Source organism: Saccostrea echinata, unplaced genomic scaffold (assembly GCF_033153115.1).
Source record: "Saccostrea echinata isolate AGI-Se365-2 ecotype Australia unplaced genomic scaffold, CSIRO_AGI_Sech_v1 ptg000001l, whole genome shotgun sequence".
NCBI lineage: Eukaryota > Metazoa > Mollusca > Bivalvia > Ostreida > Ostreidae > Saccostrea > Saccostrea echinata.
In genome coordinates, this window is record NW_026889750.1 from 48,418,686 (window position 1) to 48,445,971 (window position 27,286).

Genomic DNA, 27,286 nt, shown 5'->3' on the forward strand with positions numbered 1-27,286 from the left:
AATTATATTTTTACTGGTACTTGTGTACAACATATTATGAACAAATTTTACCCTGTTCAAAAAAAAGAAAAGAAAAGAAAAAGAAACATTTTGCAAGAGTTGTATCTCTTCGTATACACAATGCTTTAACAAAACATTTTGATATACATAACAAAACAATTACCAAATAACTAGATATTGTAGAAAAAACATATTTTTACCCTACCTGGGGCTATTGAAATGGGAAATATTTAAAATCTCAAATAATGTGATGCACAAATTCAAAACTGCCAGCGACATGAAACTCTAACCTCTACCCTTTTTGGGAGGAAATTTATGAAAGCAAAAAAATATATTCCGTCAGAGCTGAAGTTTTTTGCTGCCTTTTCTTAAGATAGATTTTTTATCAAAAAGTATTTCAGTTTTAATAAGAATTTAAATGTTAAAATTAACATACATTTCCAGGAAAGGGGGGATTTGCAAAGAAACTACAAAAAACTCGTTTACATCTTGTTTGGAAAGTTATAGAGTGTGTAATATTATGCCCTTATTTGATGCAAAAATAAACTTAAGACAATTTAGTGTATTGTACAGTATGTAATTATATTCAATGAGTCCACAACTCAGCAGATAATTCCTTTATATTTTTAAAAAACACAAGATCAGAAAGCTTCCAAAACAATTTCCCAAAAAATACCATGTCCAGAGTTAATATGTCCAAAACAAAATTTACAACCACCATAACTGACAAGAAGTTTAATAAAACATGAAGTCTTAAGTCAGCTGGGATTTTCCTGTAAAATCTGAACTCAAAAGGAACAATTGATAATAGTAAACCTGGTATCAAGGTACAGAAGAGCTGTCATCATAAATCAGGCTTCTCTGACAAAATTTCCTCAAATGACCCCATTCCAAAGAAACGAATATCCCTTATTATTTAAAAACAGAAATTCCAGACATTATACACTGTAACAATATTTGTCTTGATACAAATAGGTAATATAAAGGGCTTGTAAATTGTAAACAAAAGAGTAAAAATTACAGGTGTGTAGATTTGTGAGGTGTATAAAAAGAGCACTTAGAAACATCTGTATATATCTTATGTCTCGTTCTGTCTTATTACAAAAACAGTTTTGGTGATTAATTAAACAACAATCATTTTGTAGAATATCTACAAAGAAACAATCTCCCATACACACCCAAGATCATTAAGAATAAAGATTGCACTCTTGCAAAAAAAAAAAACTTCTTTATGGACAGTCTTTCATTATCACAACATACAAAACCTTGCACAACCCAAGCACACATACCACATCCAAACTGACTATATCAAGTATCCAGACAAGCAAGAAAGTATCCATATATACAAAAAAAATCATCTGTATAGCTGAACAAGTATCCAGTTATACAACAAACTATCTACACATCTTACCATGTATCCATACATACAACAAACTATCTAGGCTGCTGATCAATCATTCATACATACACAAACTATCTACACAGCTTATGAAGTATTCATACATTCTCCTTTTATTCTCAGACTGGCATAATGCTTGATTGGACATCTGATTGAAGTTATTTACTTGCTTCATAGAAAAATGCAATGTCTGGGTTTTTCTCTCAGGTCTACACCAAGACAATGGAAATCTTTGGTATACTTTCTCCCTTAATGGCCCTATCTATTATCACAGAATGCAGTATCAAGCATAGTATTGTGTCATATAGATTTTTGTGTCAATTTCACAAATCAGTTGGGTAGCATAAGGAGCACATTTTGTGCCCATTGCTGTACCAAGTATTTCCACCCAAACACACCTGAGTAACAGCACCAGTTGGTCAGTGACTTGAAGTTTGTATCACAGGTTTCTTTGTATCAATGAAATGTTTTATCCAATCACAGGTAGTCTTTCATAACTGCAGAGCTTTTCTCAACATATCAGAATGACTAATTGTTCCACATAGAATACAAAATCCTGTGAGTTGTTTGAAGTCAAACAAAGGAAGTGAGGTATTTTCAGAACTCCTGATTGTGTGTTCAGGGTCCATTATAGGAATACTGCTGCATGTGATGATGTGGGTTATGATGACTCTGTGAAACGGACGAAATGTCTGTGTAAAAGTCTATACTCTGACTATTTTTAGATAACATCTCTCGACTTGACACTATAAGATGAGGGCTAGGCACGCCCGCATACAAGTTTTTGTGTTGTGGTCCATGAATGGGATTCACATGAATGTTTGTTTTGACATCATTTGTGTGTGCAGCCCCCAGATACGGCTCTGGGTCCTGCGTGGGTACTCTATTGAAATGAGGACCATTCACAACTGCCCCTTGGTGGTACTGAGCCCGTCGTCTGCGTTGGAAGAAAAGGAACGCAATGATTATTACAACAAGAAGGATTCCTCCCGGTACACCAACAACGAGAGGAATATTCAGGTTACTGCGATCGATGGTGTAGGCATATTGGTTCTGAGGGTGATCTATAAATAAAAAAAAAACATGGATCAAAACAAAGTTTACAGTGTCATTAAATTCTTCAAATTCTAGAAATAAATCAAAAAGTTTTAATAATGACTTAAATACGTAGAAAAAAGTTTGTCTTTCATACCCGTTCAAGAAAATAAGTATCAAATACGAGTGTTTAAATTCTGACCCAGGATCAGTTGGAGATTTGTATACTTATTAGAATTATACTTACTAGATTGAACAATAAGATGTGCACTACGCCAACTGAAGCCCATTGTGTTGGCCGCCAGACAGATATACATTCCACCATCAGCTTCCGTTACATGATGAATCACAAATTTATTGAGATACGTGCCATCAGATCCACTCCCGATTTCGCTCGTTTTCAGGATGATGAAGGGTTGACCTTTCAGCTTTATAGAGTTGTTTGACATGAATTTAGGGTCATCAACTCTCTTCAGCCACTGTTAGAGAAAATAATTTTAAAAAATTAACAATGGACAAAATTATAGATATAAAATTAGACTCTGATCAGATGTTCAGAAATGTAGTTACTCGGCAAACACTGCTTTGGCTTTTTTTTAATTAAAAGCATCATATATGTATAAAACTCACTTTTATATGTTTTAATCATGATTCCACCGTCATAAAATTCAGACTTAACATCAAAAATAACAACATACAATTATCTCAATCTCATTTCATATTTCCACAAAGTTAAATTATATTGAGATGTATTAAAAACTCCGTAAACATCTGCCCTGATCGAGACGAAGAGATTTACATTAATATAGAAGATTAACTTATCTAAAATACAATGTCTGCAATAAAAGTATCATCTCCCAAAAAACTAAACTGCATCAGAAAATGTATGTTTATAATTAAACACAGAACAGATATTTTAACCTTTGATTTCACCCTGCCCATCTGTTTGTAAGAATTATCCCTCTCTTAGCTACTCTGTTTTTACAGTTGTTCATTAGCTAGGATCATATTCCCCCATTATAAAGGTAAAAACAAATGGACATTCCATTAACAACTTGTGAATATTAAAGAAGCTTAGTTCTAGATCGCTATGTTCATGCTGAATGTGCAACAAGGCCTAACAGATGTTCCTGTGCAGAAAATTTCTCTGTAATTATTATATCCCAGTTCAACTTTGCAAGGGAATGAACTTGATTTTTAATTTTATCATTATTGTAGTTGTCAACAGTCTAAATTTTATCGCGAGACTTCTTCACAGGCCTTGTTAAACTGTGTTCAACCTGTTTACTAAGAAATGGAGGACTCTATGGTCAAAACTTGATCCACCAGCATCAGTTGAGATCTGAACACCAGTTAAGATCTGAAAACTGGATCGAGAGCCGTACCTGAATATGTGGTTCCATCTCACTGTTGATCCTACACTGGAGCTGAGCACTTTCTCCAATCTTCACAGTCGTGTTGAGAGGGTGTGGTGCCAGTAACTCAGGCTTGGCCATAATTTTATCTGTAAATATTATTAATAATGCAGCATTATACAACCTGGCTGACATATGGTCAGGTAACATGACCCAATGGATAGCCTGCTCGCAATCTCAGAATATATATCGTAAACTGTGCACATCAATTTCAAAATTCCTGTAAAACTAATTTATGTCAAACACACCACATTATTATAATTGCCTTCTGTTTGTAATTATACGGTACATTATGTTCACAATTATCATTTCTTAAAATTTAATACATTTTTATAATAATGACAAGTTTATCCCTAAGTGTAAAATCAATACAATGTCAATTAGAGGTAGTTAATTATGTGTATTAATTTTAGTGATTTTGGTTGTCCCTAAAGGTGAAATATAAATGTCTTTTTTCGTATTGTTTTTTTGTTTGTACAAATCTTTAACAATTGAAGGCAAGTTTTCATTGAATTAATTTGAATATAAAATCAATCCATCATGCAGAATAAAACAAATCCGCCCGTAGGCAGAAATCATTTTTTTTTTTAGTTTTGTCTCCAGGGCATAACACATCACTCCCTGTCAAGCTATAAGGTTATTTGAAGTGAACAGAATTTCTATTACTCAAGCCCCATTATTTAGGTTTTCAAAATAATTTCTTGGTGCATTTTCCTATACAGATTTCCACTTTATTCTGATTATTTGACTTTTCTCATCTTTCAACTATCTACAATTTGAAACTGTATTCAGAAGAGAACCACAAGCTGATGTATTTATAAAATACTACACAGGACTAATAACAATGAAGTAGCATTAATGAACTACCTGATGGGATTGTATGAACTACCTGTTGGGCTCATATGAACAAGCTGGTGGGCACACATGAACTCCCTGTTAGGCTCATATGAACCACCTGGTGGACACACATGAACTACCAGGTGGGCACAGACACATATGAAATACTGATGGGCATAGCAAATATTTAAAATCACGAAACTTTTCATGCACAAACAATAGATTTCACCTCTCTCTTGTCAAATACAATTTATGAGGCATTTGACATTGTTTCATCAACATTTGTGAGAATATTCTTACCAATGACTTCAATATGGTAGGTAAAGTTTATAGACCCAAGACGATTCCTAACAACACAGGTATAGTGTCCGGAGTCTGTCTGTTGTAAATCAGGAAGCCGGAGAATCCAGGAGGATTTACGTCCCCCGTCATGTTGGTACAGCTCGTGGTTGTCCTTCATCCATGTTATCTGAGGTCGCGGGTTTCCTGTTGCTTTGCACCGGAGCCGTAGCGAGCTGTTAACCGGTCTGGTGATCTTCTGTCTCTTCATCTTCTCTGGGTTGGTAAACCGAGGTGATGCTATAGAAAGAGGAAATTCAATTTGATGACAAAATCATGGAAGCACAACAATTTATTTACATCTACCTACCAATTTCATATCATTTATCTGAGGGCATTACATTAAAAGTTTTATTCATTAAAGTCAGAAACAAGCTATATTCTGTCTATGGTTAAGAAAGGAATTCACAGGCTAACAATTGAAAACCAGAAGTCTCTAATGAGACTGTAGCTCTACTGGTCTGTAGATATAACAAAGGAAAAGTAGCACTTGGATTTGAAACTTTGCAACATGCAGCAATAAATAGAATAATGTATCTTAATGTATTCTACTTGTGTGCCAAGTTATATTGAAATCAGACCAAAACTGAAGTAGGAGTAGCATTTTAAAGAAATTTCACAGAAATTTCTATTTTTAGTAACCATGACAACACCGTTCATCGAAATCAAAAACCGATGCACTAAATTATGCATCTTAGTGTAGTCTACTTGTGTCCCAAGTTATATTGAAATCAGACCAAAACTGTAGGAGAAGTAGCATTTTAAAGGAATTTTAGAGAAATTTCTATTTTTAGTAACCATGGAAACACTGTTCGTGGAAATCAAAAACCGAAGCACTGAATTATTAGCTTAGTGTAGTCTACTTGTGTGCCAAGTTATATTGAAATAAGACCAAAACTGTAGGAGGAGTAGCATTTTAAAGGAATTTCACAGAAATTTCTATTTTTAGTAACCATGGCAACACTGTTCATTGAAATCAAAAACCGATGCACTAAATTATGTATCTTAGTGTAGTCTACATGTGCCAAATTATATTGAAATCAGACCAAAACTCTAGGAAGAGTAGTATTTTGAAAAATTGTTTACAGACGGACGGACGGACGACGGACACCCTACTATCGCATAGGCTCTTCTGGTCTCTGACCAGTAGAGCTAAAAATGTAATTTTTATTATCATCAGAATATACATCATTGATTCTTAAATGAGAGAAGAGGCCAAGGAATAAGATTTTCTCCTCCCCTCCCCCCCCCCACCTCCCCCTAGATTTAGCATTTTGATAAGATTTCCTCAAGGGGTGGGGGTTAATTTGGTATGAAGAGACCCATGAATTCATGTCCACCATGAAATGTAAAATTTCAAATAAATAATAACCAAGCACTTCTTCATCCATGAAATGAAATCCCCACAAACCAATATTTTTTCCTCAAACCATGAAAATTTGACCCCCTGAAAATATGTAATTTTACAGTAGCCAAGAGGAACTGCTTTGGTCTGGGGGTCTCTGTTCTGGAGTACAGAAGCCCCTTTTGGGTGGGGTTGGGAAGGATAGGGGGGACAGGGGGCAGTAGAAGGGATGAGAGCTGCTGGGTTCTGGGGGGCCTCTGAAGTCCTAGGCCTGGAGTCACTATAGTCTGAGGGCCAATGGTAGACTGCATACCTCCTTCCTTGGTGAGATCTTCTTCATGTGACTTGGCATAGACCTGCGTTCCATCCACAGACACTACATCTTTTTCTTCATCTTAAAAATACGTAAAAAGAGAAATAATGATCATAATCTGTTACAAGACAGCCATACTGATAATGTACGCACCATTGATATGGGCTTTGGTTTCATGAACTGATAAACAAGAAATCTTTGTGAAAATAAAGCTGTCATTAGTTCAATGTACCTACACTGAGAAACATCCATTAAAACTCAATATTTACAATATTTCCACAGAGCGGTTTATAAAAATGCACAAAAAAGCACGCCAACACAGCAGCCTGCCATGTGCTTTTTACCCCTGGAAATGCATCACAAAAAATGTTTGGCAGACCTTTTTTTTTTTAATTTTTCCTGTTAAAATTTTAATTCAAAAAGTACAGCAGCTTCCTGCTTTGCTCAGCTGGGGTTTGTCCATTATTCCCTCCCCAGGGATGTTACGACAATGTGCCGAGTGTAACGTCCCACCGGGAGGATAAAAGCTTTAAAACACTTAAACTTTTTTATCAACTAATTTTGAAATCAGATGATAATTTGTCGGTGCATAGCACTAATCTTATGACAACAGGAGGCCAGATAGACTCCAATTCATGGAAGCAAAGAATGCCGGTCTTTCTGCCAACGGCCAGTAATTCCATAAAGAAATGGCAGGCCTCTAGGAGGAAACAGCCCTAAGGTGCTGGTTTTTAAAAATTAACATTTATTGGTACATCAGTGTGATTCTGAGTTTAGACAGACATTGTGGCACTTTTTTACTTGTCTGAAAATTTGGTTAGATAAAATAAAGAACTGGAAAATTTACAACAAAAAAGAAAAACTCCATCAAAATAATAAAAAAAAATTGAAAAATAAGCCATGGAATAAAGTCAAATAAAAATTTATCGAGCTTCAAATTTCTTATTTACAAAATGAAATTCTGAAAAATCTTGCTTTACAACACTGGACCAAAAGAAAAATGATTCTTTCATTCAAATTAGGCTTAAATCTAAATGAACAGTGCACATAGGCAAGCTAAAGAGTCCGTGGGTCTGTCAATGAACTTCATTTTATCATATAATTAATATTAGGTGATTGTTAAAGCTTATAACCATTTAACTGCTATCAATCAAATCACGGGAGGGGGCAGAGAGATCGAGTCACAATAGAGAAGTTGTTCTTAGAGGAAGGGATCAGTGGGCAATAACAAAGAAAGTGTTTAATTAACCCTACACAGGTCTCCCAAACTGCTAAATACCAACTCAATATGACAGTAAAAAAGATCAGGTGTCAATTCATAAGAAACAACAAGACACTAAAAAACTTGCAATTTTATGCAAAATAAAAAAAGAACATTAGCATTAAATTCATTCATTTTGTAATGGATGATGCATCCAGCTGAATTACAATATTTTCATTGATATATATCAGGGTGATTGATGTTTTATTAATGTACATGCTATTATCAAATTTAAGGTAATTAGCTCTGAACTCCAGCATGGTTTTCCCTCCTCTTTCTAAATCGCTTTCTGATCTGAAGAGTGTATAAAATTCAGTGTAACTTAATATCCTTGATTTTCAAAACAAACACGCACAGCCTACACTTATTTGGGAGACTGGTTTAACTTTTCACTTGTACGCTCTTTTTTTTCTTATCAAACGTCTATCCACTTTCTTAAAAATCTCCCCTCAGAACCTCCCTCTAGTTTGGGTGGGCCGTGAGATGAAGTTTCACCCTGTTCTTACTTTTCTCCTATTACATGGGTACATTTTAAACATTAAAACTCCTTCACTTCCATTCTTATTTCTACCCTTAAAGTAAGCTGCATATGTGCGATATAAAATATAACACATTTTATCTCCTCTTTAAAAACTATTACACATTAAATATTCTTCACAGAGTTCTTTAACAATCCTTGTAAGGGATCAGATTTCCCGTACATAAATCAAAAAAGTCTTTAGAGAAAAATGAAATTCTACACAATTGGCCTTTTAAGTTTATGATAATCTCTAACACATTAAAGTTGTGGATAAACTTGATCACTGTGTTGTTAACAGATCTTCATAATATTGTAAACATCCCTAGAACTAGTCAAAATGTGACTATTATCGCCCTCCGAATCAGCCCGTCATATTTGCATACTCTATGCTCTCACAAAGACTGGACGACAGAATATGAAGAAATATGACCGAGCGCGATCAGACTTCACTAGTCGTGATATGCACTCATAGATAATCATCGACTCTGTACCCAAACAAAATACACCTATGAAATCGGAGAGAAAAGAAAAAACAGGAGGAATCTTAATACCCTCATGAAATATTCACAGATCCTAAGACTTAGTGACAGACATGATTTACTTGACAATATTAGAATTCTGGATGCTCATCTTGTAACAACTTATTAAAGCTACATCTGAATGGTAGACATGTTGTTTAGGTTTACTAAAGTTAATTTATCCCCATGCTTCCACTAATTAAATCTGAAAACAGAGGCTACAGGCCGCAACATATAAAATTTCAGGTCAAAAATATTAATTAAACGCATTCTTTCCTAAAATTATTAGGGATATATGAAAATTTATGATAAGCTGAACTCAAAAACTTATCATTAAAAACAATTTATACTTTCAAGAAGTTTCTTAAATGGCAATCTATGAGGACAAGAAAAAGAGAAATTGAATGTAAATCTCAAATACATGCAACAAGCACCTGCAAAAAAGAGAAACTATAGGCTAATATCGACAGAACTTACAATTTATGCATCATATCATAGCAGGATGAAAAAAAAAGAAGAGAACATCGCTAGGGGGAGATGATGCAGGAACATTATACGACAGGTTTTTGTCTGAGGCTGCATTTGTCAGGACGACATGAGGATAATTATTGCATAATACACGTCAACTGTTAAACAACAAAGAAGGTGTCACTAATGACTGTGAAATGCAGCGACTACTGAACGAGATTCTATCTTAGCAGTTAAACCAAATATAGTGGAACGTGTGGAATAAAATACCTGGATGACACTAATTACTATTAATTGAACATCAGAAAAATGATCTTAATGTATCTTTGTCTAAATCTGTGATGGATTCAATCCCCCACTGTTGTGTCACAAATTTACAGTTGCTATTAACAGCACAAAAAATCAAGTGCTAAAATGGTATTTTTATTGAAGTTTTGGTTGAACAGTGAATATTTAAGTGTGATAATTGCTATTGTGAAAAAGGGAAGTATAATCTAGGAGATATTTATTAAAGATTTGTATCCAAATTACGAGATTAACTCTGGCATACAGAGCAGAGAAGCTAGACAGTCATACAATGTCAGATTTTTTCTGTTTCTTTTGCCCAGGTATGGATGATAATTAGGGTTGGACATGTAAATCCCCAGGCTTATGCAGACCTGACAATAAAGCTGAGGTCAATAGGTCACTGAACCTGACCCCTGTGACTAACAAAGTCAAACTCATTCAACATCTAAGGCTGGAATTTCAGATGAATTTTTTTCGTCATTCCTAAGGATTTTTTTCTTTCAAGGATTAATCACCAGATCAGAAGGGGTTGTGAATTAGATATCCCTGATTCGTGTTGATGTCTGTCAACAGATTACAAGGATATCAGCTCTGGTAGCTATGAAAAACTGAACTCCCCCTTTCCGTACAATGTACATATGTCATCACCCGAAGGAATCCAATTTTCCAACTTCTTTTTGTATTTATATACATCCTTGATTAATGATGATTGTGATAGAAATCAGATCCTGGGCTCGACAAGGCTCAGGCCACCATTTCTCTACTCAAGTGGTTCTAAAAATCCTTCTTTTTTTCTAATGGTGTTGTTTTAGCTTTCACAATGACAATTTGTAAGAACATGTACCACCCTCTGAATAGACATGAATGACATGCCCTTTAGGTATGGGATAAAACTCTTTGGATTTTATCAGTCAGTTTCACTCAGTAGTGCCAAAGAAATATTAAAAGTCAATATTTTGATAAGACCACAGAACTGGGGGACAAAGAGAGCTGACCCCTTTTGTGGTGGACGGAGGGCCAGAAGCCTTCAATGGACAGGAATGTTTATTTATAATTATCCTTCTAAATCCAGCAGTCCATCCGAAATGGAGACCAGGGGCTTAATTTTCTCCTCATCTCCACCATTTGTTAATTTGGAGACGTCACATGACATGTTGTAAAACAAGATGACATGCACTTACATTTTCTCTGACAATCTACCCTCTCCCCCCTTCCCCCATACCACTGCACATTCAATGAATACTTATTAAATCTTCACAATGCAACCAAAACTTCTCATCTCTGACAAATCAATACAGTGTGTAGCTTTTTTCTGACTACATTCATTATTTTTAATCTTGGTGTAAAGAATTTAGTTAAGGGCCACACTGTTGACAATGGGATAGTTTTCCAATCCAAGAAATGAGATTAGACATTAATACAACGGAGAAAGACTTGTTGTTGAACTCTCAAACGTAGTGGATCAAGGAATAGAAAGATCAGTCAATATAAAGTTAATAATAAAGAAATTAGATTACTGGCCAGTTCTGGCCTTCCCTGTGTCACCTTTTCATGGTCATATTTGAGCCTAACCCCAGTGTGCACAGGTGTTAAATACAAAATCAAATATGAATTAGTTGCCATTTTTAAGACATGTCTATTGTACAAAAAAAGTCATGGAATATTTTAGAACATAATAGAAATGTCTAAATATTTAACTAATTTTTATTAACATTTTAACGTTTTCTAAAACAAAAATATTCAAGTTTCTTCTGAAATTTACAGGGTACAACTATTATAACTGCCGATTTATATTTGACTGGTTTGATTCTAGGGGTAACAAAATTGCAATACAAATACCCCGGTAATTCATACTGAAGTTACGGCATTTGGATCTTTAATATCTAAATGTTGTAAATCATGACATCTAAATAAATTAACTTTTGAGAGGTGCGAGCAACACTGCTGCCATCTTTATCACAAAAATAACCGTAAAAACAAAGGGTGTCGCTGGCGACAGTCGATAACAGCTTATCAAGTGTGTTTGACTTTCTCAACTCCAAGACCTCCAAACGTCAACTCCACTTTTCAAAATGTACAAATAATTGTCCTTCAATTGAATGTGCAAATGTTCATTTTCGTTAAATTAGCAACTAGACGTTTGAAAAATACTTAATTTGGGCCGAGGAACAGAAATAGATTTGAGTTTTCGTCTCTCTGGACCCTGACATTACAGGAATTGAGTGAGCCGTGTACAACAATCGAGGAATCTGGTGTCGCAAGAGGAAGATTTTGTTTACACACAAAAAACCTGGGATTTACTTAAATCCAGCCTCATCTGTTACACAATTTTATTTAAAAATCCATGAAAAAATTATTAATTTATTTCAACGAGTATGAAAAATATAACTGAAATCTCACAATTTAAAAAATATCTTTTGGACAAAGGTGGTTCGATCTGCAGCCCTGGACAATAAACAAATTCAAATTTAACTAAAACTGCATTTTTCTTATTGAAAGCTTAAAAGTCAATGAGAAAAGGATGAGCAAAATTTCATTAATTAAGAAAAATTACATTTTAAATTAACTTAGAGCCTGTAACTATAAAAATTTATAATCCTAAAATGATTGGCCTTCCTAACAGTAGAACAGGTGCCCTGTGTTTACCATTACAATTCAGTCAAGGACAAACTGATATCAGTTATGACAGAATTATGATGTGTCTCTGCTAATGACCCCGACATCTCAGCTGGCCAATAAAATCCACCACAGTCCAGCCAGACTGACCAGACAGGACTAGATTGACCATAGAGAGAGGCCATAAATCTCCTAAAGTATATCCTGCTGATTGTGGGGTCAGCTGAGGAGAGATGGGGGAATATGGGTTTAGTCGGGGAAACAAACATTAATGCTTACAACAGAGCAGACCCTGGATAGGAATAGCATCAATGGTGCCTACAACACAGTAACCCTAGGACAAGAATACTGTGAGATCACTAATTTTCATGGTGGTTTAATTTTAGTTGTTTTTGAGGTATGAAAAAACTCATGAATTTATGTCCACACAAAACATTAAATTTCATACAGTATTCATAAATACTCATCACCTCTTCAATCAAGAAATAGATTCCCTTTTTTTCCCTTAAACTTCGAAATTTTGACCCAACAAAAATATGAGATTTTACAGTAACATCAATGGTGGTTACAACAGAGCAATCCTAGGATTACTCTCTGTAGAGAAGTGGACAGACTTTTGCCTACATCCACAGATGTAGGATAGGCTTTCACCTACATCCACCGATGTAGGCAAAAGCCTGTCCACTTCTCTACAGAGAATACCCTAGGAAAGGAATAGCATCAATGCTGGATCATTGAATGTGTAACAAAATGTCTCACAGTTAATTGGAATATTACTCTATTAAATAAAGTCTAAAGAATGATAAAACCAATAAGATATGTGGGACAGTGTGATCAAGATATAGAATAGCAAAACAAATTTTACAGGAAATTCTTTAAATTATCTAGCAAACACAAATCTGTCTCCTTTTTCTATACATTTCTTTTGGCGCTACTTGGGGTTAATTTTAGCTTCTCATTCATCAAAGACCTCTCTCTCTCTTTATATATATATATATATATATATATATATATATATATATATATATATATATATATATATATAGTTATTGACACAGTTACAGGAAACTAGTTTTCATCATCTTCGAACCCTCCCCCTCTGAGTACACCTGCACCAAACTCCACCCCTCAGCAAGAGACAACTTCACTAAATGTAACCTCATTTCTTTCTCCCTAATCTTTACTTAAACTTCAGTATTTGTTTAATCAACAGGGAAACTAAAACACTGTAACACTCCATCTGAAACAACACATCACAGGATGCAGGAATAATTACCCCCCAATCCCTCCCCAAACTTTTCATGTCAAAATCTGCATCAATGGGATCCTATCCTTAAAATAATGTTTGTTTTCACCTAAAATTAGTTTCGTTAAAATGCTTACAATTGGTGAGAATAACGAAGACCCATTTACTCAATTATTCTGAGGAGGATGGATGAGATATGCAAGCGCGAGTGATGGGAGGGAATTGACCAAGTCCAGAAGTTGGGCCAAGAATCAGGTCAAGTCCAAAATAATTGGTTCCAAATGCTCCAATCAGAACCTTATAGCTCGACCTGGAAATACTTTCCAAGACTGTTTATGACACAAGAAATCTGCAATTTCCTTTCGGTATGTAGTCAAGCAATTGATTTTCCATCTTCTATCATAATAACTTTAAAACCTTCCCAGAGTCCTATTATCCGATGAACAAGTTGATTCCAGCCGATTTTTACAGGAAATGGACATACTGATGATGGGAATTTTCTCTCTATGTGTAAGCCAATTAGGAACAAGAAAATGCTGACAAGAAATGTTTATCACCCAGCTTATAGCATCTTATTGCCACCAGAAGCAGCTTTAGACCAATTTCCCAATCTTTTCATTAATAAGAAGGCCAACAGGATTTCCAAGAGAAAACTGGTCAGAAGTGATTCATTGTCAACATATACAATGACTAACACTGCAAAGGACAGTTTCTGGTCACTGGCAGGTGTTAAAAACTAAATAACATTAAATGTTCAATTTGCAAAATATTTCACATGGGGGGGGGGGGGGGGGGGGCACCAATATCCAAATTTACACAATTTTCTCTGGATTCGATCAACCTCATAAAAACTAAATCCTAGAACACAGACCTTGGGGCATCAGCCTAGTTAACAAGCCTTGGTTCCATTTTTACAAGACTAATTAGTAAAGGGAACCTTATTAGTCATTTTGAGATGAAGACTGAGACATTCCTAATAGATCAGTTTCATCTGTTGTCCATTATAAAAATGGCCATCTAACCTATACCTCTATATCCCCCATCCATCACTGCCCAGACAAACTCAGAACCACATCAGTTTTCTGAAGAAAACTTCCTTCTTTTGTCAAATACATCAATAGAAGAACAAGACAGATGGAATCTAACAAAGTTTCCGATACACACAGAATCAAGTTTTGCATAAGGCAGACTTGTTTGAGATAATGGAGGTCATTTCCCTTTCATCACATAGCACAATGGCTTATAAACACAAAATCCAATTGATTTCTATTGGACACCAATGAAGTAATCAAGTGAATTTCTTTCCATGAACCCAGCAAAGAGTTGTTCCCCTTTTAAATTTGACATTTGGGAGTTAGCTCACTTCATGAAAAACTTACCAACAACAATTAGCGTATAATTAACCCTAATACTGCCGAATCCATTGGTCGCTTTACAAACGTATCTCCCAGCATTCTCCACTTCTATCTGTTTAATCCGTAAAGATCCATCCTTTAGTACTTTATGGTTTTCCCACAATTCATTTATACTTTCACCGTCTTTTTTCCATTCTATAAATGGAAATGGGTCACCCTCCACCTGACACAGTAATTTTTTTGTATGATTCACTTTCGCTATTTGTCTCCCCTTTCCATCACCGACATACTTTGGGGGACCTGGAAAAATCAAAACAAAAGATTTATAATAGGGATATTAGTCATACTACATAGCATACCATGTTTTCTATAATACTACCTTAAGGCTTTATTATGGCATTAACTGGGTCAAATACAATTTATAATTCTTACACCATAAACCAAACCATTGGTGAACAACATGGCAATTGACTTTCCTGTTATTATAAATTTGTGTTTTGTATTGATTTTGAAATGTTTGTTCTCTTACTCACAGAAAAGTCAACTAATTCACCTATCTGATGCCTGCTTTATAAAACTCAGCTGATGATCTGATTGAAAAATGACAACAAAATAATTAACCATGCAGAAAATGATCTAGAATCAGAGCTCCATCATAGAGATGTCATACGATACATGATGACAATGTACGTAAGCCTCTCTATGAGTACTCGGACTGTGCCTTGTTCATTTTTGGGGGATGTTTTACAGAAGGTTAATCGTTTGAGTTACAACATTTCCCGTGTTTTTGTTGTTGGACAATAGCAGGTGCCCTTTATTCAATCTCATACAGACACCAGTCTTCATTTCTGTTAAATACCACACAACATATGTACATCTCCATTGTACTTTTATCAATTTAAAACTTTTTTTTGTTACATTTTTTGCTCTGCTACCGTAACACAGGCTATCTCTCCCGTTAGTCTGTGCACATCTTCCACTAATTCTTCTCTCTTTTTTACTCTTGAATTGCTGAGTTTTAGGACTTGGAGCCAAACCAGGCTTCGACAGTGTTAGTTTTTGTCTAGGCTGGTGCCTTAAGTGGCCAGAAATGCCGATAATGTGTAAATAGCCAATTATCCTTTTCAAAAACTAAAATTAAAAAGTTGTGCAACATGATGTAGCATGTGCTATCTGAAAATTACAACACTTGAGAAGCCGCTACTCCCAGTCAGGTGGCTTAATGAAAACATCCCTCCAGCTTCATAAAGCGCCGCTCACAAATCATAATTCTCACCAATAAATCCAAGGGGGGACGGCAAATGCAGTTATAATGTATCAAAAGTTTAACAGGTTTAAGTGCAGGCAGCAGGCATCGAATGCTAGCCTGGCTTCCAAGGAATACATGCAGATTCCTTTCACTCGTGACATATCCTAACCAAAGATAACTGTCGACCTTGTCAAGTATAATGGATCTGTCAAATGAAAAGCTTTAACATTCTAATACACAAAACCAATCAGTGACTTAAGTTGTCTACTCTAAATGTTCCATGTTCTACAATTCATTGTGGCTGCTTAAATATTCAAGCCTTTAGAAATCCATTACTGCTGATAGTAAAAGAGAATATCTTTAATTTATTCAAGGGTTTAATCGAGTTGCAGTGATTATCGGCCTGCCAATATTGCATGTTCTCAGCATGTAGACCTCTGTGGCATTTATACAGCCTACACCAGCTGTTCAGGGGGGCCAGCTATTATTCCGGCTATGTTACCAGCTGTTTAGGGGGACCAGTTGTTATTTTGGCTATGTTGCCAGAGCTGTCAGAAAAACTACTCCAATCAGTTTTAAGAATTTCTTGTAATTATTAAGATCTTAATGCAGTGCTAATGATTTTAATGGGTAACTTGTGTTTTAGTTTTAATGAGGATGTGTCACAGTCAGTAGGTTTGGGGAACTTGGGGATTTTTCTTCATGCTACTGGAGAGAAATGGGGAGAATAAGCCACGGAGTTACTTCCATACAACAAATGGAGACTCCATATTATCTGAATTTGAGTCTTGAAAAATATTAATGCTTTTTAATTCCTGCCTTCTTCATTGCAAAGTTTACAGTTGACTGATGAAAATAATATGATTAAGATAAATATCATGTATTAATAAAAGAAAACAGAGAAATGGATTATAATAAATAAAAAAGAAAAAGGAACATCTTTGATTGTTAAGATAAAGCTAAAATAAAGAAAAATGAAGTAGAAAACAGTTATCAATCCCTGATTACAGAAATCTCTCTGCCTCTGACAGAACAGAAAAAAAGTCACTTAGCAAATCAAAGATGGCAAAACTTGATACCTAACTCAGAGCTGTTATTGTTTAGAGTTTCTAGTCTTGAGCTAATGGCTCCTAAATGATATTTAGTAATTAATACCACACATTTCCCCACTTCAGACAGATAGCCCCCCCATCAAAGTAAATCGGGGCTGTTATTATTTGATTGGGGAGACCCCTCACGACTGCTTTCTCTGGTGATAAAGATGCCTTCTATAATGTAACAGAGCCGTGCCTTCTCTGATAAAAACAAGTACATGATTCCATGACTAACTTAACATATAACTTGCTTTCTACTAATAAATATGCGTTTCCTTGAGTAACTAAGGCATCAAAGACGTAAGTTTCTACAGAAGCTTGATAAGAAATTATGGCCACACGTACAGCACCGTTTCCGAGTGGAACATGATATGGACTCCTTACATGACCAGTGGCCACCATGGACCTGAGTCATTTACTAATTGGGGTCCAGTCAGTGGTCACAGTAAGTAATTAACCCCTACAAGCCTCCAATATTTCCTTCCATTTAATTAACCCCTGATCTCCTATTCCCTTTCCGTGATGTACAGCCATGAATCTGTTAACCATTGACATTCCTTACTCGGTATCATGAATTAACATGTATCAATAAACCTAAATTTTCTACATATTATAATATATATAACCTAGATTTTTCTCTAACATACTTGTTGACAAATAAATTTTTCCATGTGAAAAAAAATCTTTCTCAATTGTAATTTGATACTTTTGGAAAATGATAAAATTTTGCAGCTGCATTTATTTATATACTAGTATTTCATTGCAAGATTTTTTTGGCAAAAATTGCAGATGTTTTTTTATGCACATTAAGTTTTCTGTACACAATGTCACATTTAAGATCTCTATCTGGGCTATATAGTGATACACGTCTAATTTCCCATAATTCAGTGTACCCTATACCCAGTATTTATCACATTTATACACGAGACTCCAACTCCAGCTTTGATATGTCTTTCCTGGCATATTGAGCTAATTTTTTCATCAGAATCTGCAGCTAAGTATGTGTAGCTGTGGGTATCCCCTAATTCGATTACCCAAACCTCCTATCCCTTTAATTCATAGCTATATCCAAGTAATTCAATTACCAGAAGAACCGAGATTTTTTTTTCGTTTTTAACTGCTGCATTTATCACTACATAACATTCAGATCATAAACATGCTAATCAAATTTCTTGCGATTCGATTACTGGAAATTATTTCTGTACCAGGCAGACATTTCAAGAAAATTAAATGAAAACAATAGCTCTAAAAAACTTCACAGGAGAAAATCAGGAACATGCATGCAGTGCAGAATGGCAGAGCTACAATGCCGATTATTCGTCTCAATTATGTGTCTGCACTTTGAATATTGGTATATACTTGTACAATTTATCCTGCTAAAGTTAGATCATAAAATGCCAGTTATCTGTAAACTTTGGCATCTCTGGTACTAAATGCTACACCATCACAAAACCAAACACACAGAAACACGAAAAAACATGACAAGTTACACAAGAACTGCATTTATGGCTCGTTAAAAAATGCTACTCATTAATAGAGCTAAAACAGAGCCATTTATACTCAATATCAATATTTTTATGAAATAAAAATGTCTCAGGAACTTAAAAATAACACGGGGGACTTCTGCAGGCCATAAATAATGCATTAAGCAGCTTCCTGAGAACTAAAAACCCAAACAATTAACACCAATGTAGCAGTGTTTCCTTCACCCCCCACTGCTCAGAGGAAGCTCAAAAACATCCAGTGTGTATAAATTTGTCATTTTTTGTTTCCTTGTACAGATCTTGATGTTTTGCCCTTGTCTGTCATTCTAGACCAGGTCTCGGGAGTTATGTTTCTGGTCAGCCAATGACAAACAGCCTTACCAATCGCAGGGTGATGAAAAAGATCGACCAATGGCTGGGTGATGAAAAAGATCTCGCGACTTGTGAAGCAAAGCGCATGGTCTCTAAAAGATCAGAGGAATTCATGTAGAAAAACACACACCTAGCAAGAGAATAAACTCATCTTGCAGGTGCTTAAGCTAAAACATCAAGATGAATGTGCTTGAACACCAAAGGCCAATTCCTGGAGAAATTACAGTAATTTTCTACCTTAATAAGATAATTTTTAAATCAAGAATTGCGTGAAGATAAATGCGTGTTTCCAGGCCATTACACACATTCTGTTTAACTCTGTGGTAGTCTTTGCTAAGGCAAGCATTCTTCCTGTGTTTGTCACAGAATGACCTTGACCTTCGACCTTGGTTCCCATCACCACTTCCCACCCAGGTAGAAACTGATGACAGAATGAGATCATGATCAGGACAAACTGTCACTATAATTACACCATCTGCTCTGATCCAATCTTTTTCTTTTCATTTTTTTTTCATCCATTAAATAATTCTCTTTTATTTGTAAAAAGAGCAGGCAGAATTCAAAATTCTACATCCACAGCTGCAAAAGATGTATTCTTATTTAAAAAATTATCAAGCCTAAAATAATTAAGCATTTATACACTGCCCACATTTGAGAAAATTTAATTTCAGATTAAGATTCCTGATAAATTACTAAGAAATTAAAAAAATATTAATTTCAATCTACATCCTGCATGCTAACTCAAATGTACCAATTAGTCACTAAAATTATTCCCATATTTCTCATATATATGTAGGATAGTTCTAATTGTTCCAACATAATCCATTAGACTTGAAGAATCTAGATTGTTTCATTATGATTGTACAATTTTTATTATAGTTTTGTAATTAATTTGTTCTAGCTGTTCATGAGAATCTCAAAAAAAGGCTAAATTTGGTCAAGTTTTAGCAAACTGTTCATAAACTGCATGTACATCTTTAAAAACTTCACTCACTGACAATTTTCACTAACAGATCTATTAGTACTCTCTCTCTCTCTCTCTCTCTCTCTTAGTTAAGAAACTGTGTAGGGAGACATATGCCTGTGGGTTTTATTTTTAGATTGGAGGACTTTTTTTTTTGGAGATATATAAGTTTAGTTTGAAATCAAATTTTAATACATTTTTATTCATTAACAACACACTTGATATTACTTTTAATGTGAGAAATGAAGTTTAAAGTGAGATGTACATATATTGCTCTATGAAACATGTTCAGGTTGCTCGCATTTCCACTAGCCATTAGTGAGAAAAACAGAAGAAGGCCAAATTTATTAACTGTATGACTGTAACAAACAAGAGAGATGAATGGATGTTGATACTGTGTAAATCAGCCTTTAATGGGTGTCGCCCCTCACAGTCCTACAAACAGAACAACAGTAGCCCCCAGTCACGACCAGCATTCCTGTGTCATCCATAATCATTACGTCTTTTTAATTTGATTAGACATCATCATAAATATTCCCCTGCCACATCTTAAATCTACTGCAGGCCAGTGTACAAGTTTTCTTACTTTCTCATTTATCTTACATAATTCTCTAAAAAAAAGAACACCAGCTCTGGATTTATCAACTTTTTGTGGCAAACTTTCAGTGATTCATGGTTAGCAAGATACAATTTTCCTATCTGATACTAGCTTGAGAACATTTTGAATACTTTACAATTATATACAATTGACAAGTTCTGGGAGGATTTTTTGGCGCTGGGTTCGGGACCTGACAGATACACCATAGATACGGTTCCTAAATATCCCCCCACCACTGGTTCCGATCGGGAACATCTGCCGTCTGAATAAGAAATGAAACATCTGTCCCAACCTAAGAATGTTTACATTTCCTTCTATATTGACTCCATTTATTACGATCTGACACATCCAGTATATATATACTTTTTATCTACAGCAATTTTACACAGCATAGCTGATGATCCACGTAGAAATACCAGTACCCCTTTTATTCGGACATAAGCTGGTTCTCAATTTGGAACCTCTCGCCCGAGATAAAGCATACTACGAACTTGAAATAATTAATATTATTCATAATATTACCAAAAGGGTAAAGTTTTTATATTTGTGAATTGCATGTGTAGTGATATAAACAGTCATGAAAATTGGATTATATTTGGTCTTATGATACCCCCATCAGAAGGTCTAGTCCCTTATTTAGAATTTTTGTTTGCTGGTGTCCAAGGTAACATTCAATGCAAATATGAATCCAAACAATGCAAGGGATCAAAATTTTTTAATTAAATTTTATACAAGGGATTCCATATTCCATACAAAATATGAAAAGAAATTTTGTTTTACTGCAAAGAATTTTCTGAATAGACATATGGTCTTCAAAGATTTTTTTATATTATGTAGTTTCACACAATGTCATTAGAATTCCTAAATCTTATGGTAATTAATAAATGTGTGATTCAAAGAATAAAATTCAGATTTATGCATGTTTTAAAGCAGCGTCAAAAGAATATAATTAACCACAAAATGCAAATTTCCAAGACAAACATGATTCATACTGAAGGCTTTGACATTTTCTCTCTTTCCTTTGCCTATTTCCGACCAAAGTAGAATTTTTCATCTGACAAATCAAAAAGAAACCTTGACGTCTTCACAGATTTTAATCTTACATTAAGACAAATATCCATGAAAATTAATATTGCAGAAATTATTATTCCTAGTCAGGCTTCTCAGAAATTTAAGGTAGCTTGAGACAGGAAGTTTGAATCATCTGTTACCATGGTTACTAATGAATTTACTCATCACTTGACCAGCGGTCACCTGAGAAATGTGGGGTGACAATTATCATTTGTTCTATTTATCTCCTTCATAAAATCTGGACAGGATTACAAGAAAATCCTGATGAAAAATTAATCTGCTTGTCGCAGGCCGATGGTGGAAGGTTCAACCTTGTATATGGCCGTTAGGGGGAGACTGCTGTTATAAATCTGTGTAATAATCCAGGGCCTTACACCAACAGAAACTCTCTTCACTGATCTAGTGCTAGTCAATTAAAAGCCAGAATGCATACAGCTAATTATTCACAATTTAGCACAAGGCTTGAAAGAGAAAAAAATGTGTACAGAACAAATAGATATTTTGACATAGTAGTTCTCAAATTTTTATGACAAAATTTGTTTTATCTAGACATAACCCATTGACCAGTCAGATATTATAAATGACATCTCTCCACAAAAGTTATTACAAAGAAACTACGCCCCAACCTTTAAACTTTTACCACAGTAGTATAAATATAATGCACTCAACAAACTTCAATGAAGGAGAAAAGGGAAAATCTGACTCTGTTGTGGAGTCTATGGGCAACTAAAGGTGCTGAAATGAATAATAGCCACATTAAACAGAGTCATTACGCACATTGTTATCTACCACAACAACATCAATGATTTACAAACTACTTCATTTAGCAAGAAAATATAATTCTTAAATTATTTCATAAATTCAATGAAATGTGAATAAGCTTTCTGTGTAAAACTGTGCAAAATGTCTTTTTTGTGAAATGACTGAATTTTTTTCCTCTCTTTTGAGGTAAGATTTAGATGGAAAATAGAACCTTGACTTTGTAAGAATGCGCTTTACGACCTGCACTAATCTATGCTGTGTTATCTGTTTCAATGTTTCTCTAATCTTTTATTTGAAATAAGCTAGATCAAGACGACTTGTTTGACCAATCATTCGAAAAACCAGAGCTAGATACGGAGATTTCCTGATGAAGAAAAAGACAACATAAAATTTGTACTAATTCTACTTTCCCTCCTTCATGTAAAAAAAAATGTCCTAGCCTTGAGAGCCTGTAGAAGACGAGGCTGAAGTGTCCATTATGTTTCATTGCCTCGAGAGCTGGGAGAGAAAGTCTCAAGTATTTGTAACACTGATTCTAAAGTGTTCATAACATGATAAGGACAACTCAATAGGCATCTCAGTGCTTTACAAGCTTGAAATGTACTTCAAATTGATTTCTAGTACTTCCTAACTGCCTATTGTAATACATGTACGAGTGTTCTTTACTTATATTCTTCACAGATGTGAGTAATACTTCTAACAAATATCTCTTAATTCTGCCTTCATATACAAATTATCCATGCTGATATTTTTTATCCAAAAAGTTTGGTGGTCTTGTCCAAGTTATCACAATCCTTTACACTAAATGGCAGATTCATGACTTTTTCCGCAGATTTTTTAAGAAAGCGATGTGGTTGTTAAGTGCCATGTTTGACAGTACTAAGATGCAGATGGCTCCAAACGACAGAACACAGTGTCCAGATCTGCCCTGAAAGCTTTATGTTGTAAAGCTATGATATTATATCTGTAAAACACTGAAGAGAGTCAGATCTGTACTCTGTCACTGCCGATTTAACTGGCTCAATATGAAATATAGACATAGCAGCTGGTAATTAATACAACTTAAACACAGGTGCTAAAGTGATTGAGGAATAATATGTGAAAATATTCACCATCCAAACTTTATAGTCTGAATGAGCAAAGTTAAACTGATAAAAACTTTGATTCTTCATTGATGAACATTAGATTATTTTTATACCTATTCTTACTTTTATCCATCTTTCTACTGGAAATTTATCAAAACTAAATTTATGGCCATTTAATAATTTACTTAATGACGTAGCAACCATGTCCACAAGAATCTGTGTTTCTTGTCAAATATTATCAGCGGGACTTTCTGAGATGGAATAAAACGGCTTGTTCTTTATGTATATTACAAACTACGACACATTATAGGACATTTACTATCTTATCAAAGTGAAGCAATGGTGAAATTTAAAAAAATCATGTTTCTTCAATATCTATAATACAGCCCCAGGCAGCATTTATTAATCATGAGAATATTTTGAATTGTCTTAAATGTACTTTTGAAAAAAATTTATTCTGCTAAAAAAAAAAAAAAAAAAATCCTAAATTCACAAATACTAATACAAGACCATTTTTTTTTTTTAAACTTTTAAATCACAAATTTTAGGATGCTTTTTTCTACTACCATATTGACAGAGGTATTAAATGAATGTCATGTCAAATTTCTGTCCCAAAGGCATTATCTACTGATCACTAGTCATGAAGTTTCACAGTTTTACTGAGGACAACAGGAAAAGAAAAATTTAATCTGACAATAATTAGAATAATTACAGCCTATTTATTCACATGCCAAAGAGGAAATCACACTGATTGATCAATATCAAGTGAAAAAAATATATTGATTTTATGACATAAAAAATTGAAGTCTTTACTACAGAACTCTCAATTAAAAGAGGGTAACATTGACACACAGGGCACTAGAGATACTGTATCAGGCCTGGTCTGCGTTCTGTACCTCTCATCGACAATCTGACAAGTTAAAGCACTTTTTTTCTTTCATTTTTTTTTCAATGAATAATTTTCCCTAATCGCATTAAATATTCCAATACAAGGTTTTGCATATTTTTTCATTTTGCATTCATTGAGAACAAGTTCTCCAATTTAATCCTGTTTCTTAGGTTTGCAGGGACAAAAATTTGCCTCAAATAGTCAAAACCTGTACCCTTAGGAACCACATTGATTTTGTTTAAAAGTTAATTCAAAAAAGTTAATCTCATTTACTGCATTAACAACAAGCATTCACAGAAACTCAACAGCATATGAAGCGACAACAGGATAGAATGAGAATCAATAACTCCTCCTGAAAGAGAGGGTCCAAATACAATTAAAAACAGTCCCCCCAACAAAAACTAGCCCAGGGTCATCTAGTGAACTCATCTCACTACAAATTAACAAAATTCTGGAAAGAGAAAAAAATCCCTAATCAAATAACATAAACTGCCCTCTTTCCAAAAGTTGAAAGCAGTAATAATTTATAAATCTCATTTATCAGTATCACAGTCTACTTGAATTTTGGCTTCTTCAATTATTTAATATTTTTTTTTATTAAAGTTTCATTCTAAAACAAAAAGCTAGAGCAATCTCCTGTGTTTTTTGTTTCTTTTTTTCATAAAATACACCATGCATCTGTTATTTACAGTTCCAGAATTTACATCGCACAAAATACATGTACCTGAAGTATGTAAGAACTGAAAAGGTATATTACACCTATAATGAATTGTGATGTCCCCTTGATATACTTGTAAATATCTGCTGAATTAATTAGAACCTGTTCGAGAATGCACACCTGTGATGTGGGTCCTGTTTGATAATTTAAGAACAAATGGCGGAAATTAGGTCGTAAATTACAGCAAGGAAAAGACCAGGAAAGGTCACGCGGGGTCAGGAACGCTCAAACAAGAAGAAATTGTGTTCTTTTTTTTTTTTACCGCATGGCCTGCGAAATTGACACGTTTTTATCATGATGAATGACTATCTAATGTCAACATACCAACAACGTATCATTCATTACTGCAATTAAACAATGCAATTTGGGGGATTAGAAAATTAATAGCCATGGGGATTAAAACTTACCTAGTGCAGAGATGGTCACCACAGTAGACACCAAGACCGCCAAAATCAACATCCTCTCCGATTTATCTAGAACAGAAAAGTTTTTATACTTTAATATTGCTTTCAAGGAAAACGGTGTAGCATAATATACCATTAAACAGAACAAAACTACAGATACACACACTAGAAACGTGTGACTACATTGTCCTCGAAGTACTCATGCCCGGAAGCTGAGTATTTCCCGCCAAATTGTCAGCAAAATCTGGCGGGTGTTGATAGAAAACCTTTTTTTTTATTTTGACTAATGTCATCATCGTGTTATTCTAAACTTCAACATTCCTCTCACACTGACAAAAACAAACGTTATTACCACAATGCGTTAATTCAGCACTTTAATGGATTATCGTAATATATTATATCGGACGCTAAACGTTATCGCTGTGTTCAGAACTATGTTCGCTACATTAAACGAACATTATTTCCGTCAAATCGATTTTCCCTCCTGCAAATTAAAAATCGGCATTTGATTCCAGCGATGTAAATTCACATGTCAAAAATCTGCCCAAGGCAAAAAAGTCAACATTTTTTTGTAAAAGAAATCTGCGACAAAATGAAGCAGTAACTGAATTTAATAATACCATGACAGAGTTTTCCCTGCAGAACCGGTGGTAATTTTGATGGACTTTTGAATTTGACTGACCAGGTTTAATTATTGCCAATCACGGTCGTGCCACGGACAATAATGTACCTGTATTATCCGCCATCCTCGACCGACCTGCGTTGTAGCGCCGTCCGTGCCAGTTCTATAGTTTCTGTTCACTTGTTATTATCATATAAATTAGATTTTGGCCAAGAAAATATTTGGATTGATTGACCCTCTAATGGAAAAATTTGCTCGTGTAGTCAAAATATATACATGTTAAAGAAAGAGGAAAAGAAAGAGATTCTCAAGAAACCAGCATGGAACACATATTCCTTCGTTCAAATCGATAAAAATATTTCTTGGCGGCGAAAAAACTTACTTGAACTTGAACACTTGTCGATTTCCATGGTAAATCTGACATAAGACGGGATTATATTAGAAGATAAATCAAAGGCAGGATTTCATCACTATCCCAAACAGTGTCAATTTCCACATGCTTTCCCTAAACTCGATAAGACATAAATCGTGTTCCTGCACCCGTTAAAATCCGACAAATGTCACCTATAATTTTCCTCTAACACCAAATTAACAGACTGTTGATAAACAATAAAAACCTCCCCTCCTCTCTTCTACATCAAGATTTAACTGCCAATGTCGCGTGCGCCTTCAGTCTATCTCATTCACAAGGGGTGGTACTTCTGTTGAAAACCAGCATCGGTGTGTTAAAAGGAAATCTCCACAAAAGAATTATGATAACCCACTATCAAACACTGTTATTTTGTTGGAAACGTTTACCATTTATAATTATTCTTTCTTTAAGCGTTCTAAGCTGTCGATTTCCAGCGTTTCGCTTCCTAGTCACTTGACAAATAACATTTAGAATGTCGCTTAACCGTCACTCAAAAGGAGCGAATTTTCTTAGTGTACAGAGCGAAAAGTGGGCGGGCCCAAATGCAATGTATACACATGTTCCCCGTGAGAAGAATACTCCCTCCTAAATGAATATTAAAACCTTT

At 34.8% G+C, this 27,286-nt stretch overlaps 1 protein-coding gene across 1 annotated transcript; it reads right to left on the reverse strand.

Moving 5' to 3' along the window:
• Positions 1–27,152, reverse strand: LOC133193427 (fibroblast growth factor receptor-like 1). The gene is made up of 8 exons (XM_061329366.1): positions 26,650–27,152; positions 25,649–25,714; positions 14,980–15,255; positions 6,684–6,764; positions 4,987–5,265; positions 3,820–3,938; positions 2,682–2,913; positions 1–2,463 (listed from the first exon to the last, which is right to left on the reverse strand). The coding sequence occupies exons 1-8, from the start codon at positions 26,675–26,677 to the stop codon at positions 2,018–2,020; spliced, it is 1,527 nt and encodes a 508-aa protein (XP_061185350.1). The 5' UTR covers positions 26,678–27,152; the 3' UTR covers positions 1–2,017.
• Between the last annotated feature and the right edge of the window lie 134 nt (positions 27,153–27,286).

Bases quoted from the DNA above. Each gene is read 5' to 3' on its own strand.
- LOC133193427 (XM_061329366.1), bottom strand. From the start codon at position 26,677: ATGGAAATCGACAAGTGTTCAAGTTCAA. The intron at 5,266-6,683 runs GTATGCAGTCTA...CTCTTTCTATAG, and splicing joins AGATCTCACCAAGGAAGGAG to CATCACCTCGGTTTACCAAC. The intron at 2,464-2,681 runs GTAAGTATAATT...TTTTATTTATAG, and splicing joins ACATCTTATTGTTCAATCTA to ATCACCCTCAGAACCAATAT.